At 41.8% G+C, this 17,462-nt stretch overlaps 1 protein-coding gene across 5 annotated transcripts in view; it reads right to left on the minus strand.

The window, feature by feature from the left end:
- Window positions 1-671: 671 nt before the first annotated feature.
- The window catches only part of LOC133114709 (synaptotagmin-C-like), a 59,125-nt gene continuing 42,334 nt past the window's right edge, over window positions 672-17,462 (minus strand). For 4 of the 5 annotated variants that reach the window (XM_061224290.1, XM_061224291.1, XM_061224288.1 and 1 more), the window contains exons 12-13: window positions 17,021-17,111; window positions 3,066-10,909 (exon numbers count right to left, since the gene is read on the minus strand). In XM_061224290.1, the coding sequence (XP_061080274.1) occupies window positions 17,025-17,111 (87 nt within the window). In that variant the 3' untranslated portion in view covers window positions 3,066-10,909; window positions 17,021-17,024. Of the gene's footprint in view, window positions 1,305-3,065; window positions 10,910-17,020; window positions 17,112-17,462 lie in introns of those variants that run through there. The other variant, XR_009705572.1, reaches the window with a different exon arrangement.

A 17,462-nucleotide genomic window follows, 5' to 3' on the forward strand; every position in this document is an offset into this window, starting at 1 on the left:
CTACTACAAAGACATGCCACTGGTTGTTTGCATTTTTTTTTTTTTTTTAGATCATTGTGCCATTAACTATTCTTGTAATGCTTTGTAGAATGATTTTATTTTGAGAAAGGTTTGCCGTTTTTTGGTTGTTGCGGTACATTTTGGATATGAAATAAACTGTTGTGCCAAGCAGTATGTTTGAGAGGGGTGCGTGGGGGGGTTAGGACCCAAAATGCATGACTCAGAAACAATGATGTAGTTAAGTCCCGTCAGGGCTTTATTCGGGGAAATCCAGAGAGCGTCGGCAAAAAACAAGCATTACATTACATTTACATTTGTCATTTGGCAGATGCTTTTAATCCAAAGTGCATAGGTTCTACCACAAATCAAAGCATCACATCCTGAACTAGGAATGTCGGGGGTGGTTAGACAAGGATAGGGATAACAGAAAGGAGGGGCAGGGGAAATCAGGAGGGAGGACTAAGGTAGAGTTTGAAAAGGTGGGTTATGAGTCTGCGTCGAAATAGGGGGGAGGGATTCTGCTGTCCTGACAGTGGTAGGCAAGTCATTCCACCACTGAGGAACCAGAATGGAAAACAGGCGTGAACGTGCAGCTCGACCGCCAGGTGCACGTAGAAAGGGAACCATAAGGCGACCAGAGCTGGCAGACCGGAGTGGTCTAGCTGGGGAGTAGGGAGTGATCAAGGATTGCATGTAAGGTGGGGCAGTCCCCTTAGCAGCCTGAAATGCCAACACTAGGGCCTTGAAACGGATGCGTGTGGCAATAGGAAGCCGGTGGAGGCCAATGAGAAGTGGGGTGACATGAGCCGACCTGGGCTGACTGGTGATCAGGCGGGCTGCAGCATTCTGGACCAGCTGGAGGGGCTTGATGGCGCACGCTGGGAGACCGGCTAGGAGGGAGTTGCAGTAATCCAGGCGGAGAATGACGAGCACCTGGACTAGGAGCTGGGTGGCTTTCTCCATCAGGAGATGACAGATACGGCATATATTATACAGAAAGAACCTGCAGGTTCTGGCAGTGGAGGATACTTGTGGAGCCAGGGTGAGGCAGTTATCAAGTCACCCCAAGATTCTTTGCCGGGAGGAGGAAACTACAAAGTTCAACAGTCAGTGAGAGCAATGTCCGTACACGCAATATCCAGCCAAAAAACCAAAGCGCAGTACCAAGGGAGAAGGCAGGCGTAATTGGTACACCATGCAGGAAGTCTGGTAGCCAGGAAAGCAGTCAGCGGGGCAGAAGTACAGGTGGGCGGTAGGCAGGCTCAGGGTCGATGACGGCGCAAGAATCAAGACCAAAGTCTGCTCTGCGGGGCAAAAGTACAAAAAACAGCAGGCAAAGATATGGTCCAGGCAGGCAATGGTCAACAAAACAGAAATCAATCATCTTTGGTCAGTAAATAGGCTTGGCTCATAACAGGTAGCCAATGGTTTGCCAACCGCTGCGCTGACGACCAGGAGACAACAATTTCGCAAAGACAAGACATGAAACTGAGCTTTATATGCAGGTGAAGACAGGTGTAGACAATTAGCTTGAGAGCAGCAAGAGAATGGAAATCAGGTGTGGAGGATTGACAAGTTAACGAGGTAATTAGTAATCGTTAGTAATAAACCTATCCTGCCCTAGCATTAGTAAATTAGTAAATGACATGCACAAGAAACGTAAGGTAACATGAACACATGATTAGAATTTTAGTATTACCCAATCCTGATCTAGCATTAGTAGATTAGTAAGTAGACAAGGGAAATTGAAACAATTAGGGTGTGAGTGACAGAAAGGGAGAGAGAGAAAGCAGGAATGCAAGATTTGCAGAAAGACATAAAAAAGTGTATGCTAATCAATGACCAGTACTATGTAACATGAAACATAAATTGTGACATAACAAGTTTGCGAAATATGACAATAAACTAAATAACATGACATGGCAAGACTAACAATTAAATCGTAACAACAACTAAACATGAAACATAACATGACATGAAACATAAAAACGTGGTGATACTAGACTAACATAATACGTGACATGACAATAACATAACCAAGACAATAACTACACATAAAACATGACATGACAAACATGAAACGTGACAATGTTGGGGTGCAGAGAGTTGTATGAAGAAATTAGAAAAAGGACACTCAGATTAGCCGCGGTGGCGCAACAGGCTAAGACGCAGCAGACTTGCGGTTCCAGTTCGCTGCAGTTTCGATCTTGGTCCTGCCAAAAGCCAAGTTTGGCCGGCCACGTGGAGCAGCATAATTGGCTCGCTGCTCCAGGGGGAGGGACTTGGCAGGGTTAGTAGATCGCCGCACAAAAAGCACCTCGGGCGCCTCGGAATCACGGTTACCAGCATGTGGCGAGATGGCTAGAAGAAGGCGTGTCGCTCTCCGTAGGCCCCCGAGGGACGGGGTGTGGGCGGTGTATCCAATACTAGCTCTAATTGAATCAGACGGGGTACAATTGGCTACCAAATTGGGAGAAAAAGAGAAAAAATCTAAAAAGGAAACTCAGTATTGAAAAATGCTTCTTAGCAATTAAATAAACAAAATGAAAAAAGAGCCCAAGAAATAATACATTAAAACAACAATTAATTCATTGAAACCACCATTCCTTAAGTAATGCCACAATTACATTACATTACATTAACATTAATGGAATTTGGCAGATGCTCTTATCCAGAGTGATGTAAAGTTGATTAGAATAAGCAGGAGACAATCCTCCCCTGGAGCAGGGTTAAGGGCCTTGCTCAAGGGCCCAATGGCTGTGCAGATTGTGGCTACACCGGGGATCGAAGCACCGACCTTGCGGGTCCCAGTCATGTACCTTAACCACTACCCTACAAGCTGCCCTTGTATAAATTAAAAACAGCTTTTATAAATTTAATGACGATATGAATCATTGTCCCGATCTTGTTTGCACTGTAAAATAATTAAATCTGTCAATATCACCCATCAAACCCAGTGGGTGGGCCTAACGTTTTGATAGCCACCTGACACAACAAAAATACACATAAAAAACACACACACATACACACACACACACACACATCAGTAACCACACCGAATGGCATTTCAGTTACATTTCCTTTATTCAAACCTTACGAGCGCCGCTACTGTTGTCATCACTGTACCTGTCAAAATGGCAGTCCTGTAATCGACTGTCACAGCCTCATAAAACGTCATTCAAAAGCTAAATAAATACAGAAATAAATATAAAAGAAGAAATGAATCACAACAAACTCAAACTGTATTTTAAGAAAAATATACAGCTTTGACAACGTCACCCTTACGACAATCAAGAATTACACAATTGACTCATTTTCATATTGGTTCTGCTCATTTCTTTGTACCAAGCACACCAGTCATGTTATACGCATGCAAACATATTACCACCGCCGTTCAAAATGGGCTAATACAGGAGTCTCAGAAAGAGGAGAGAGAGAGAGAGAGAGAGAGAGAGAGAGAGGGAGGGAGGGAGAGAGAGATGCTGTGACTATGGTACTCACACTAGTGTCAAAATAAAGACAAATTAAAAGACATGTATGTATATGTGCATGTATACTATGAATTTAACATTATAGTTTGCACATACCGTAGGTAACTTCTGTATAGGCCTACAGTATAAGAAAAATATGGTTCTGTAAACTGTGGCATACCAGTGGAAAGAAAAAAACATCTACTTTCCTGACATAATTCATGAATTCCCTGAAAGATAGGAGTTACAGCTGAGAAAAATAAGGTACCCTTCACTAATAAGCGCTCACAGAACTTCCAGAACTGTAAGACTGTCAACCACAAACTAAACTGTCAAAGTAATGTTAAAATCGGAGTAGCAGCTTAAAGAAATTAAGATATGTTTGGCAGATGCTTCTACCATTTTAAGACCTGCAATGATAGGTTAGAGGCAGGAGGTATGGTACACTGTGTGTTTGTGGCAACAATGGAAAAGTGGCACACAGAACATGGCAGGTGTTTAATGGCATGGCATGCTGTTTGGAGAAAACACTCTGTTCAGAGCTGGGTCATTATGTGTTCTGTGTCAGCCAGCCAGCATTTAAGAGGACACGCTTCAACCACGCACAGCTGAATCAGTTCATACAGTGCTTCTCTCATCTTTCTGTGAGCCCATTCCAGAGACGTTCTGGGAGTGTGAGGTCACAGCACTGGTTCGAAGACTTGTAGAAGCTGATTGGATAGTGAGACAAAAACTGGCCAATCAGGCCTCGAAGACTACTCAACAAACTGTCCACTGTTGGTCAGATTCATTACATTAATACTATCACTGTACAGCAAGTCAGCCACAAACTGAATGTAGCTGTGTAGCAGTAGTAGCATGTGCTCCTGCAGTACTGATAGCTGTGATGGTAAAAGGTTCATATGAATGCTTTTATTTAGTAGCAGCTGTCATGTTGCAGAAGCACTTCGGGCGATGCTATTCATGGTTACATGGGAAGCGTCACAGATCACATGGAGAGTCACATGAAGGGTATTTTGGAAGGTAATCCTTGATGTTGGTGGCCTTCGTAAAAATACATTGTGCACTCGCAGCAGAAACATATTAGATTTGAACTGCAGGAAGCACAATGACAGGAGTACAGACAGCTGCAGCAGTAGCAGCACTGGCACTAGCTTCATTAGTGATGGTAGATGTAGATTCAGCATTAGCAATGATGCTAGCTGCACTAGCTTCATTAGTGATGTTAGATGTAGATTCAGCATTAGCAATGATGCTAGCTGCACTAGCTTCATTAGTAATGTTAGATATAGTTTCAGCATTAGCAATGATGCTAGATGTAGTATTAGTAATGTTAGATGTAGTTTCAGCATTAGCAATGACGCTAGCCACAGTAGCTTTATTAGTAATGTTAGACATAGTTTCAGCATTAGCAATGATTCTAGATGTAGTATTAATAATGATAGATGTAGTTTCAGCATCAGCAAGGATGCTAGCTGTAGTAGCTTTATTAGTAATGTTATATGTAGTTGCAGTATTAGCAATGACGCTAAACTCACTGAGCACTTTATTAGAAACACATGCACACTTACTTAATATCTAATGAGCCAATTGTGAGGCAGTAGTGCATAATATGCAGATACGAGTCAGGAGCTTCAGTTAATGTCCACATCAACCGTCAGAATGGGGAAAAAATGTGATCTAAGTGACACTGACCGTGGAATGATTGTTGCTGCCAGACAGGGTGGTTTCAGTATCTCAGAAACTGCTAATCAGCTGGGAACAGTCTCTAGATCTTGCAGAGAATGGTGCGAAAATCCAACAAGCAGCAGTTCTGTGGGCTAAAATGCCCTGTTAATGAGAGAGGAGAAGACTGACCAGACTGGTCAAAGCTGACAGGAAGGTGACAGTAACACAAATAACCACACATTACAACAATGGTATGCAGAAGAGCATATCTGAACACACAAGGCATCAAACCTCTAAGCAGAAGACTCAAAAAGAAGTATAATAAATACCAAATAAAGTGCTCACTGAGTGTAGATGTAGTAGCTTCACTGGTAATGCTAGATGTAGTTTCAGCATTCGAAATGACACTAGATGTAGTAACTCCATTAGCGATGTTAGATGTAGTTTCAGCATTCGAAATGACACTAGACGTACTAACTTTATTAGTAATGTTTGTTGTATTTTCAGCATTAGCAATGACACTAGATGTAGTAACTTCACTGGTAATGCTAGATGTAGTTTCAGCATTCAAAATGACACTAGACGTACTAACTTTATTAGTAATGTTTGTTGTAGTTTCAGCATTAGCAACGACACTAGATGTAGTAACTCCATTAGCGATGTTAGATGTAGTTTCAGCATTCGAAATGACACTAGACGTACTAACTTTATTAGTAATGTTTGTTGTAGTTTCAGTGACCAATTAATGTAGTCATTAGTGATGTTAGATGTAGTTCAGTCAAGCTTATTTTTTCAAGCTAATTTCCTGGTCATGCTGGAAGCGCTGAGGGACTACTCACTAGCTTCAGTGCGGTTGGCTCCAGTGTAGGTCAATCAGACCGGATTTTAATGTTAAGTCAATGGCACAATTGCGGTCAAAATGCAATGCAATAATTTATGCATTATATAAATGCCAACCATTTTATTCCCACAAGTAATGTGGGAACAATGTAGTTGCAATCACAGTTTTTTCTTCATCTAATGCCTCCCAATGTGCTGATTTTCTTTAATAACCAAGTTATTGGTGACCTGTTCTTTCAAAATCAGTCACATTGACCCAAAAACATATTTTGCATTTTAGAAACTACTCGAAAGATGAGTATATAAGCTTTCTAATGTAATCTCTCTACAAAGTAATCTCCCTACTCCAGATATCAAGGGAGTTGTGCCCCTGTCTTTTTAGTACCACCAAATTGTGTTTTTGAGCAAAACAGCTTCAAAGTTTAGACGCAAGATGGTAGTAGTAACGCGAGGCTGTGAGCCTACCGACACTGGGCTAACAAAACTCTGGGGCTACATTTTGTCATCTTATGTATAAACCTTTAAAAACTATATTTTTACTATGAACATTTTCTCTTGACATTATGACATACAGACAATTAAAGCAAATACATCTTTGAGTAAAATCAAATGAAACTGACTGCAGTTGGCTCCAGTGTTGGTCACTCAGACCCATTGTCAATGTAAAGTTAATGGCTCCAGATTGTACAACATGGCAGTGCCGGTACACTTGACTTCCCGAGGTTCAACACGTTTTTCACAAGCCTGTGGGTCAGTGGGTGATGTAACAGGTATGGTCCATATTTTTCTACGGCCTATGGTTCCAGCATTAGCAATGCCACTAGATGTGGTCGCTTTGTTAGTAATGTCAGATGTAGTTTAAACATTAGCAATGGCACTAGAAGTAGTAGCTTTATTAGTAATGTTAGATGTGATAGCTTTATTATTAATGATGCTAGATGTAGTTTCAGCATGAGCAATGAAGCTAGATGTAGTCGATGTAGTTTAAACATTTGCAATAATGTTAGGTGTAGTAGCTTTATTTGTAATGACGTTAGATGTAGCTTAATTAGTAATAATATTACATGTGGTTTCAGCATTAGCAATAATGTTAGGTGTAGTAGCATCAGTAGTAGTGCTGACACATGTAGCAGTACTAGTAATAGTCTACTAATGATGTTTGTGGTAGCAACAGTATTAATAATGATTGAAGATGGGTGTTTGTCATGGAGGCAGCCAAGCAAAGTTGTTGAAAATCAGAAAACTGAAAAACCAGCAGAAATCACAGTGTTAAAAAAAACCCATTAAATTTGACTAATTAACAGATCTCATGCACAGCAAAGGGAAATAATTAAATACTAGGTGCAACTGTAGCAACAGTAAAAAGTGGTTGAAGTTTCCAGAAGATCAGCAGGCAGTTGCAGCTATGATAGTCTTGTACACTGCCTTTAGCAGAACATTATCAGACACAGAGCACTCTCAAATTGTGTTGCAAAATGTTGTACATTTGTTAGGTTTGAGTCTTTGATGGACTGCCTGTTGTCACTTACATTACTATAACGTTGATACTGTTGACAGGCCGTCAAACATCTGATTGCAAAGACTGATAAAGACAGTAATCTTGATGCCAGTGCATTCCAGAATCTTCCCAGCTGAAAAAAACAGCTCAAGCAAGGTTTTGAAACAGCTGGTAGCTGGTTGACCAGTTCACACCAGCTCTATACTCAACATTGCTTGACCAACTCAAGCTGTGTTTCGAAACAGCTGGTAGCTGGTAACTTCAATGGATTTTACACCAGGGTGTGTACATTTCTGCATGTTGTTTCTCTGAGCATTTCGCAATATGGCTAATATGCTTCACCATATGCAAATCACTGTTGGCTACATTAATGTTAACAGTTACAGCACTAGCCAAAACTGCTTAAAAATCACAGAAAGCACAGTGAAATCACGGCAATGGCAGAAATGGGGAAAGTCGCAGAACTGACAAAAAATGGCAATGCCACTTCCATGGCAGACACCCAGCACTGTAGTAACAGTAATCCCAATGATATTAGCTGTAGCAGCATGAAAAGCAAGCTAATATTAGATGTAGTCTCTGTACTTCTAATGTTAGTTGTAACAGTGTTAGCACTGATGTTAGATCTAGTCACATTAATATTAATGATGTTAGCTGAAGTTACAGTCCTAGTAATGCCATTTTGATGCAGTACCAGTATTCGGAATGACGTTGTATATTAGTATATACACTCACAGAGCACTTTATTAGGAACATTTGTTACTTTATTACTTTATTACACCTACTTATTCATGCGATTATCTAATCAGCCAATTGTGTTGCAGCAGTGCAATGCATACAATCATGTAGATATGGGTCAGGAGCTTCAGTTAATGTTCACATCAACCATCAGAATGTGGAAAAGATGTGATCTAAGAGACTTCTAAGAGACCGTGGAATGATTGTTGGTGGCAGACAGGGTGGTTTCAGTATTTCAGAAACTGCTAATCATCTGGGAACAGTCTCTAGATCTTGCAGAGAATGGTGAGAAAATCCAGCAAGCAGCAGTTCTGTGGGTCCGAAATGCCCTGTTAATGTGAGAGGTCTGAGGAGAATTGCCAGACTGGACAAAGCTGACAGGAAGGTGACAGTAACGCAAATAACCACACATTACAACAGTGGTATGCAGAAGAGCATCTCTGAACACACAACGCGTCATAACTCTAAGTGGATAGGCTACAGCAGCAGAAGTAAAAAAAAATAAGTTCAATAAATAGCTAATAAAGTGCTCACTGAGTGTATTATGAGTATTGGTAATGATGTTGTAGTAATAGTACTGGTGACAGGGTAGTATTAGGAGTATTAGGAGTACTGATCATAGTGGTAGCAGTAGATGTATCAGTAGTGATGGCAGTAGCAGCTCTAGTAAAATAATTAGTGATGACAGTAAGGGCATAGCTGGCAGTATTTGCACTGGGAATGGCAGTAGCAATAGCAGTAGCACTGATAGTATTGATTATGACTTAAGAAAGGTAAGCAGGTACTGTTTTTAAAGAAAACATTAGCGAGGGTTATGGTGACTGACATTTTTTTAATAGTGGTTAATTCACAATGCCTACACCATTTATCCTCCTCTCACTGTGTGCTACCTTTATTCCCTTCCCCATATATCCTCCTCCCGCTGTGTTACATTCATTCTCTTCCCCGTCTATCTTCCTCTCGCTGGGTGTTACGTTCATTCCCGTCCCTGTCTATCTTCCTCTCTCTGTGTTGACCCCTTCCACTCCCAATCCTCTTTTAATCCCCTGACGCTCAGGCAATTTCCTCTCACACATATACATATATTAACATAAGTACACAACCTACACACTTATGTGAAATGGGCAGGGGCACTGTTAGCAGAGCCACAGCCAGGAAATTCCCTTCCACCCACTTCTCACAACATTAAAGGGTCCTACATACAAATGCTTCTTCTAAGACATGGAACAGAGGACACACTTTGTTTTCAAGACTTTTTGGAATTTATGGACCACCAACTGGGTTTGGGGGCAGGGGGTGGGACATGGTTGTCACGTTGACAATCAGAGACACGGGTACACGCACGGACGCATACAGACTACACAACCACGCCAACAAACACGGAAACACACACAAATAAAGGCAACACAAATCATGAGCGTGTCCTTTTGGTGACACATATCCCCCTCAGACACGTGTTGAATTACAGATTCCCTTCTTCTGAATTGAAAGTTTAAAAAGGCAAAGAATGACACAAGCAAAAATGTGAAAGGAAACCCTTTCCTGAAGCACACACTTCCCAGAACTGCATACAAAAGCAAGCAGGTGCATCCTTATTTTGGTTCCTTTTGAAAAACTTCTGTTTCAACCATAGTTCCTCATGAATATAATTCATATGTCAGTTGCGTCAAAAAGAATGAAGAAGTTCCTCACAAACACAAAAGCACTTCCACTCACATTTCCACCTTGCCTGCATAATGAAAAATAGAAAAGTGGTATGAAGATTTTTCCTTTCAAGTTGACAATTAGAAAATGAAATAATAGAAAAATAAAAGCTACTAATTGATCCCGATGGGCTTCCAGAAAAAAGCGATAAAAAATGTGTAAGGCAGGGGGACACATTTCATGGTTGCGCACGGTCCATCTACCTTTCTCCCTCACTGACAAAATTGAACATGGCCATTTTTTATGTTGCTCACACAAGAAGAATATCCAGTAAAAGATTATGCTTTAGCTCTCCAAAATGGCGGCACAGTCCAACACATATCTGTCCTATCCCAAAAAAATATATGGAGTTTCCTTCAGGTCCTTTTTGTCTGTAAGACAATGCTCAATGTACAGAGTTTCCCAAGGTCCTATTAAAAGTTTGTTTAAAAGTCTGTACAAATGAAATCAGTTTTGACTTGTCTAGTGCAGCGCAAAAATAAACCCAACGTGACTATTCCTTTTTTTTTTTTGTTGGAGGGGGAAACCGCGTCTTTCTCCCCGAAGGACCTGGTCTCTATGACTGGATACGGCCATCACACACGTCACTGACTCAAGATCCAAAATGACTATTTTCAAAACATATGATTCTTTCCTTTTTTAAAACATCTTAGTTATTCATAAATGTATGTGTGTGCATGTCTGAGTTCTACAGTGTGTGTGTGTGTGCATGTGTGTGTAAGATAAAGATCTGTGATTTGTCCACACTGAACACATTTACTAGTTATTGCCACTACATTCTGTGCATCAATATTGTAATTATGAATTCTTCTGGGTGCCTATTTTGTACACAATGATTTGAAGTTGTTATTGTTAATAGTAGTAGAATAGTAATAGTAGTAGTAGTAGTAGTAGCTGTAGCGGTTAAGTGTAATTTAAGTGTAGTCTCCTTAACTACACCGTCATCTTTTCTTAATGAAGAGAACACGTCAGAAGGGAGGGAAAGCCGGCCCTGGAGAGGAGAGGAGAGGAAAGGAGGAAGGGGGGACGGAGAAGGGTGGAGAGAATGGGAGAAATAAGGGGGGAAAGAGGGAATGAGAGAAATGCAGAAAAAGGTCACAGCACAGCAGTATTCACAAAACCATGGCTGTATGAAAAGTACAACATGTTCAAAATGGCAGTTTGAGGCGGTAGGGGGGCCAGGCAGAGACAGTAGACACCAGTATATTTGTTATGGCCCTGCCTCTGCGGTGGCCTACTTCACATGCAGCGCGCTGCAGCTCGGCTTCCCTGACTGTTATCATCCATTTCCAGCACTCAGCTGTCTGGGAGTGCTCAGAAATGGCCACCAGGCCAGATGTGCTGTGTGGGAGCCCACTCGGGGTGTGGTGCTGCGCGCGGAGATAACACTGGAGGGAAGGCCAGAGGAATCACACACACCTCCATTCCCCCCACACATCACCCTGCCGCCAGCCTCAGAGGCAGACCGACAACTCTGTTCCTGCTGGGTGCACGCACACACACACACACGCACACATGCTCATCCGGCATGCTGACATGCACGCACACGCACACACACACACACACACACACACACACGCACACACACACACACACACACACACACACATACGCATACACGCACACACACACACGCACACACATCCTGCATGCTGACACACACACACACACACACACTGCATGCTGACACACACACACACACACACACACATACCTGCATGCTGACACACACACACACACACACATACCTGCATGCTGACACACACACACACACACACACACACACATACCTGCATGCTGACACACACACACACACACATACCTGCATGCTGACACACACACACACACACACACACACACACACACACACATACCTGCATGCTGACACACACACACACACACATACCTGCATGCTGACACACACACACACACACATTGGCACTCTTCATAAAAATGAAGAAAAAAGTCTGTATTTAGTACAAACCACAGATAACAATATAATAGATGTTCAAACATATACTTTTTAGTATTTATAGTCTCATTTCTTTTGGAAAGAAAAAGCAAAATGATTGGCACTCCTAACTAACAAACTTAAATTGGCAATAAAATGTTAAGTTAATCTCAGCCTAAACAGATGTGGCTGATGTTATTCCATCACTTTCTGTTTCACTAAGGTATAAAAATGATGTCAGAGCCATGCAAAACCCAATCAGCATGGGAAGTGTCATCCATCAGCATGGGAAAGGCCAAAGAACTGTCAATCCAAAAGAGACAGATGGTAATTGACCATCACAATTCTGGTAATGGCTACAGAAATGCATGAATGGTTATATACCACTTAGCAGTGTAAGGGCAATAATAAAATGTCAAACATATGGAATGGTTGCAAACTTGCCAGGAAGAGGACAGAGGTATTTGTCCCCAAGTATAGTGAGGGAGGCCATAAAGAACCCAAGTATAGTGAGGGAGCCATAAAGAACCCAAGTTCACAGTTCAAGAATTGCAGACATTGGTTGCATCTTTGACTGACCAAGTGAAACACCACCTACATGTCAACAAACTCTTTTGGAAGGGTTGCATGAGGAAAGCCCTTACTGAGCACAAGAAAGAAACAAAAAAAACAACAACCCATGTTCTGCAATGATTATCTCAGTCTCAAAATCCCAGAGAGAGCAGTCCGTGAGCGCAAACCCAAGGATTTCAGTAATCTTGAAAAGTTGTGCATTGACGAATGATGGCTGTCATCTTTGCCAGGGGTGGTTGCACAAAGTATTAAACCAGGGGTGCCAATAATTGTGAAACCAGTTTCTTCAGGAAATTCTTTACTTGTAAAATGTAAGATTGGTTGAATCAATTGAATCATTAATAAAGCACACTGCTTTATACACAGCCCCACACAGACCCAATGACAGAATACAGCTAGGGCAAAAGTGTCTGCATGCTTGTCTTTCTGATGTTTCTGAAGTGAAGTTAGTAGGCTATGGTTAAATAATTATGACGGCTATGTGGAGAGACTAGATACATAAACCAAGTCTGACTTCGGCTTTATTCTGGTACACGTTGACCAAGAATCTCCAAAATAGTGCCCATATAGTAACCTTAAACCTGACTCCAATTGAAGAATTTAGTTTAATTTATATTTCAGTCGTCTAATTTTGGTGGATGTGTTCATTATAATTTAGACTTGATTGCTAAAGGAAACCTGGACCGTAGCTTCCTCTCCGAGCTCTTATCTGCTGGTCCCACCACGTGTCGCGTCGGCCGTTATGTGGATGACTCACGAGCTGGCTAGACGTCAGCATCATTTCAGGGGTTGCGGGAAAAGCTACTTCTTTCGGTATATCCCGATCGCGGCTCACAGACCCAAGAAGGCCAGCATTAGCTATTCCCGTTCTCAACATGAATGAACCGCAAAGCGGAGGAGATTTATTTAATGACAATGGTCTACGTGTGCTATAGTCTGTGATACGATCAGCATAAATGTGCATCCTCCCTAGACCAGCTCGAGGTTGGTGTCCACGCATTAGGATACCTGCATAACAGGGTGTTCAGTAAGCGAAACCACACAGATCAAGTTAACAATTTATTTGCCAGGCAGGTTACTCAAAGCCAAACACATTCCAAATTAAAACATAAATAAAAGTATTACTAAATATGTAAGAAAATATTAACCAAATAACAGTCTTAAAAGTCATACCTGGCAACAACACTATGTGTGTGGGAGTCTGGCTGCAGAAGCTCCCAGATTCTTAGTTCCCCCTGCTTAAAAGCACAAACCAAGCCTTTGATATCAATCCAAAAAAAGGTCCAAACTCCAAATGGTCCAAAATCCAAAATTAGCCATTTGGGATTGAGAGACATAGCTCCCCAGGTGGTGGGTGTTAGTCAAGTGGTAGGGACAGGTGGCCTCATGGGGGCAGGTGGCTTCACAGGGGCAGGTTTCCACAGTTTTTCCCTAGGTTCCTGGATGGTTATTAAATCCTAGGTATACTGCTGTGGAAATTAGACTACTGCACCAGTCACACTGAAACAAGCAAGATGACATCAAACATGAAAATAATCAGAACTTGCTTTGTCATGAAGCATCCCATGCTTTATGCATCATTTCAGTGTCTTGGCCCTGAGAGAAATGTGAGCGGAATGATAAAGAGGAGTCAAGAGAACAGATGTCGGAGGACGCTGTGTGGGTTTTTCTTTCAACTCTCGCCGTGCCCTAAAGGTGCCGAGAAGGGGCTGTGGCCCCCGGGAATTGGGAACGTGCGTTGTTGTGGGGGGGGGGGGGGGGGGTTGTAAACTTTATGACACCACTACCAGAGGAAGGCCCCTTCACCTGCTGACGGATAGTTTGTAAACGTGCAATAATTAGGTTTATTATTAAATTATTAAAGGTTATTACAGTCAGTCTGTCTGACACACGTTGGAAAATAAAGTTCATTTCAATAACTATAATAATTATTTGTTTACAGTATTTTTTGTGCATATTTATTAAGGGTGCCAATAATTCTGGAGCCCACTGTACATGCTGATGCACACACATGCACAAACAAGCGCATACACACACACACACACAGACACACACACTCTAGGTCTGAGCCCTCTGATGGCACCCATGTTGTATCACACTTCAAGGGGAATTAGCGGGAGGGTACCACGGGTGCAAAGCCCATATGAGCCCCTGAGCGCCTGAACACAGCCACAGTGCTGAATTCATGTTTACAAGTAACAGTGTCTATCATTTTTTCTATCATTTTCTGTGGTATATTTTGAACTGCAGGCTCTCTTATCGGACTCACTTTTCCTTTGCATTGCTCTAAACAGGATGCTTAGACTTAGAACGCAGCGATCCTCCCTCGGAGGCTGCCATTTTGTTTTTGATGTGTGGCCACTGGCCAGCAAAAACATGCACGGGACCTTGTTGTGTTTGCTAGTCTCCAGTAATTAAATGCTTCTTAAATTTCTGAGGTGCGTTCAAGAGAGCGAACATTCATGCCAAACTATGTTTGCAGCAAACAGTTACTGTTGAACGTTTTTAAATGATTAGTCATAATAATAATTATTATTATTTACAATGAGGTTCGTAAGTATTTGGACAGTGATACAATTTCAGTTTTTTTGCCTCCGTACCCCAGCACATTGGATTTGAAATTAAGCAATGAATATGCACTGTCATTTTTAAGCTGAGGGTATTTACATCCACATCTAGGGTGATCTGTGTCAGAATTGCAACCCTTTTCATACATAGGCCCCTCATTTTAGAGGACCAAAAGTATAGCATTTGGACAGTTGGCTTTTCAGTGGTTTCTGATTAGACAGGTGTTTTCAATCGATTGATGTAGGTATGAGAAAGCTTTTAGTATCTATTGCTGATTCTAGGCTTTTGATTGCTATCAGAGTCTGTTATAGACATTTGTCAATGTGAACACCACAGTTGTGCCAATGAAAGACAAGACGAAATAGTCAGAGGCCAAACGATAGGCTTACTGAAGGTTTCTGGAACGTCACTAAGAAGAAAAAGAACACTGGTGTATGTTTGGGATCATTGCCTCGCTGTGGGATGAAGAATGATCCCGTGAGCTTGGATTGAGACATTTCATTGAACTTGAGCAGATAAGATTCTTCTGTCCTCTTCAGAATTCATTCTGGTGCCGTAATCGGTTATCAATACATTACCAATGAAGGCATGTCCACAATACTTTTTTGCACTGTTTTGGGCACTTTTGCACAGTTTTAGGTACTTTTTCGCAAACTGTAACCTGGCCAACCTGTTTTTGCAGCTTACTAGTGGTTTGAATCTGGTAGCGTAGCCTCTGCATTTCTGTATGTTATGTCTTCTGCAGACAGTAGTCACTGACACATCCACAGCTGCCAGCTGAAATGTGTTTCTGTCTGGGGGGGTCATCAACTGTAGAGGTTTTCTGTCGCCTACCAGCCCCATTGCAATTACTGAGTCCGCCAGTGCTCTCTTTCTTCTTAATGATGTTCCAAATTGTTTATTTTGCCTATTGTTTGGCCTATGCCTCTGATTGCTTTTATCTTATTTATCAGCCTTGTAATGGCTTCCTTGACTGTCAGTGGCACAGCTTTGGTCCTCATGTTGACATAAGCTCTGCACTAAGGAAGCGATTGAATACACCTGTCTAATCAGAAACTGTACAATTACTTTTGGTCCACTGAAATGAAGGGACTACATATAAAAAGGGATGCAATTTCTACACGGATCCCCCAATATGGATACACACACACTTAAAGTAAAGATGACAGTTTGTAGTTTAACCTCATCTGCATTGTTTCACTTCAAATCCATTGTGCTGGATTACAGAGCAAAAAGAACAAATTATACCACTGTACAGAAACATACGGACATCACTGTATTTGTCAGCATGTGTTATTGCCAGTTTATATCCAGTTACTGGTCAGCCCATGGTTTCAAGAAGAACAAGTGATCAACAATATATTGGAGTATTATATACTTAGTGAGCACTTTATTAGGAATAGCTTGTTAATGCAAATATTTAATCAGCCAATCATCTTCTGTGATATTCACTCACAACAGTCTCTAGAGTTTGCAGAGAATGGTGTGAAAAACCAGAAGCATCCAGTGAGCAGCAGTTCTGTGGGCAGAAATGCGTTAATAAGAGAGGTCAGAGGAGAATGGCCAGACTGGTCAAAGCTGACAGGAAGGTGACAGTAACGCAAATAATCACACATTACAACAGTGGTATGCAGAAGAGCATCTCTGAACACAGAACACGTTAAACTTCTAAGTTGATAGGCTACAGTAGTAGAAGTACTTAATACGTCAAAATGTCTAATAAATACTTAATAAAGTGCTCACTGAGTGTATATAAAAAGTTACCTGCTGAATATGATCATAATATAGATGCTCTTAAAAAATAAACACCATATACAGTAAAACTTTGTCGTGTTGTTTCTTGGATTTTTAGTCTAAGCGAATGGGGCCTCACACCCATATGTGTGACAGGCTAACTGCACCCCTGCCCACTGTGCTTGAAGTTTGCGGAGTTTGAACGTGTGAAACGTTCGATAACGTCTGCCATCTTGAGCGCGCGTCAGGTGGACTGAACCCGCAGGAGACACTCACAGCTCTATTCGGAGTGAGGGCTGTCCACCACAATGTGAGGCTTGGAGGAGGCAGTGGCACTTTTGGACACGTACGTGTTCATGGTCTTCTCCTGCCGAAACACAGACACCGTATGACAACCTGGACACGTCACCCAGGCAACCACCCATTACCCATTATGACACAGACACCGTATGACAACCTGGACATGTCACCCAGGCAACCACCCATTACCCATTATGACACAGACACCGTATGACAACCTGGACATGTCACCCAGGCAACCACCCATTACCCATTATGACACAGACACCGTATGACAACCTGGACATGTCACCAAGGCAACCACCCATTACCCATTATCACACACATGATGACACAAGCAGTTACATGGCAGAGAGGGAGGTGAGAAACAGAGAAAAAGGGAGGGAAAGAGAGAAAATAAGTGACAGAGGTACAGATA

Source organism: Conger conger, chromosome 16, assembly GCF_963514075.1.
Source record: "Conger conger chromosome 16, fConCon1.1, whole genome shotgun sequence".
NCBI classification, from domain to species: Eukaryota; Metazoa; Chordata; class Actinopteri; order Anguilliformes; family Congridae; genus Conger; species Conger conger.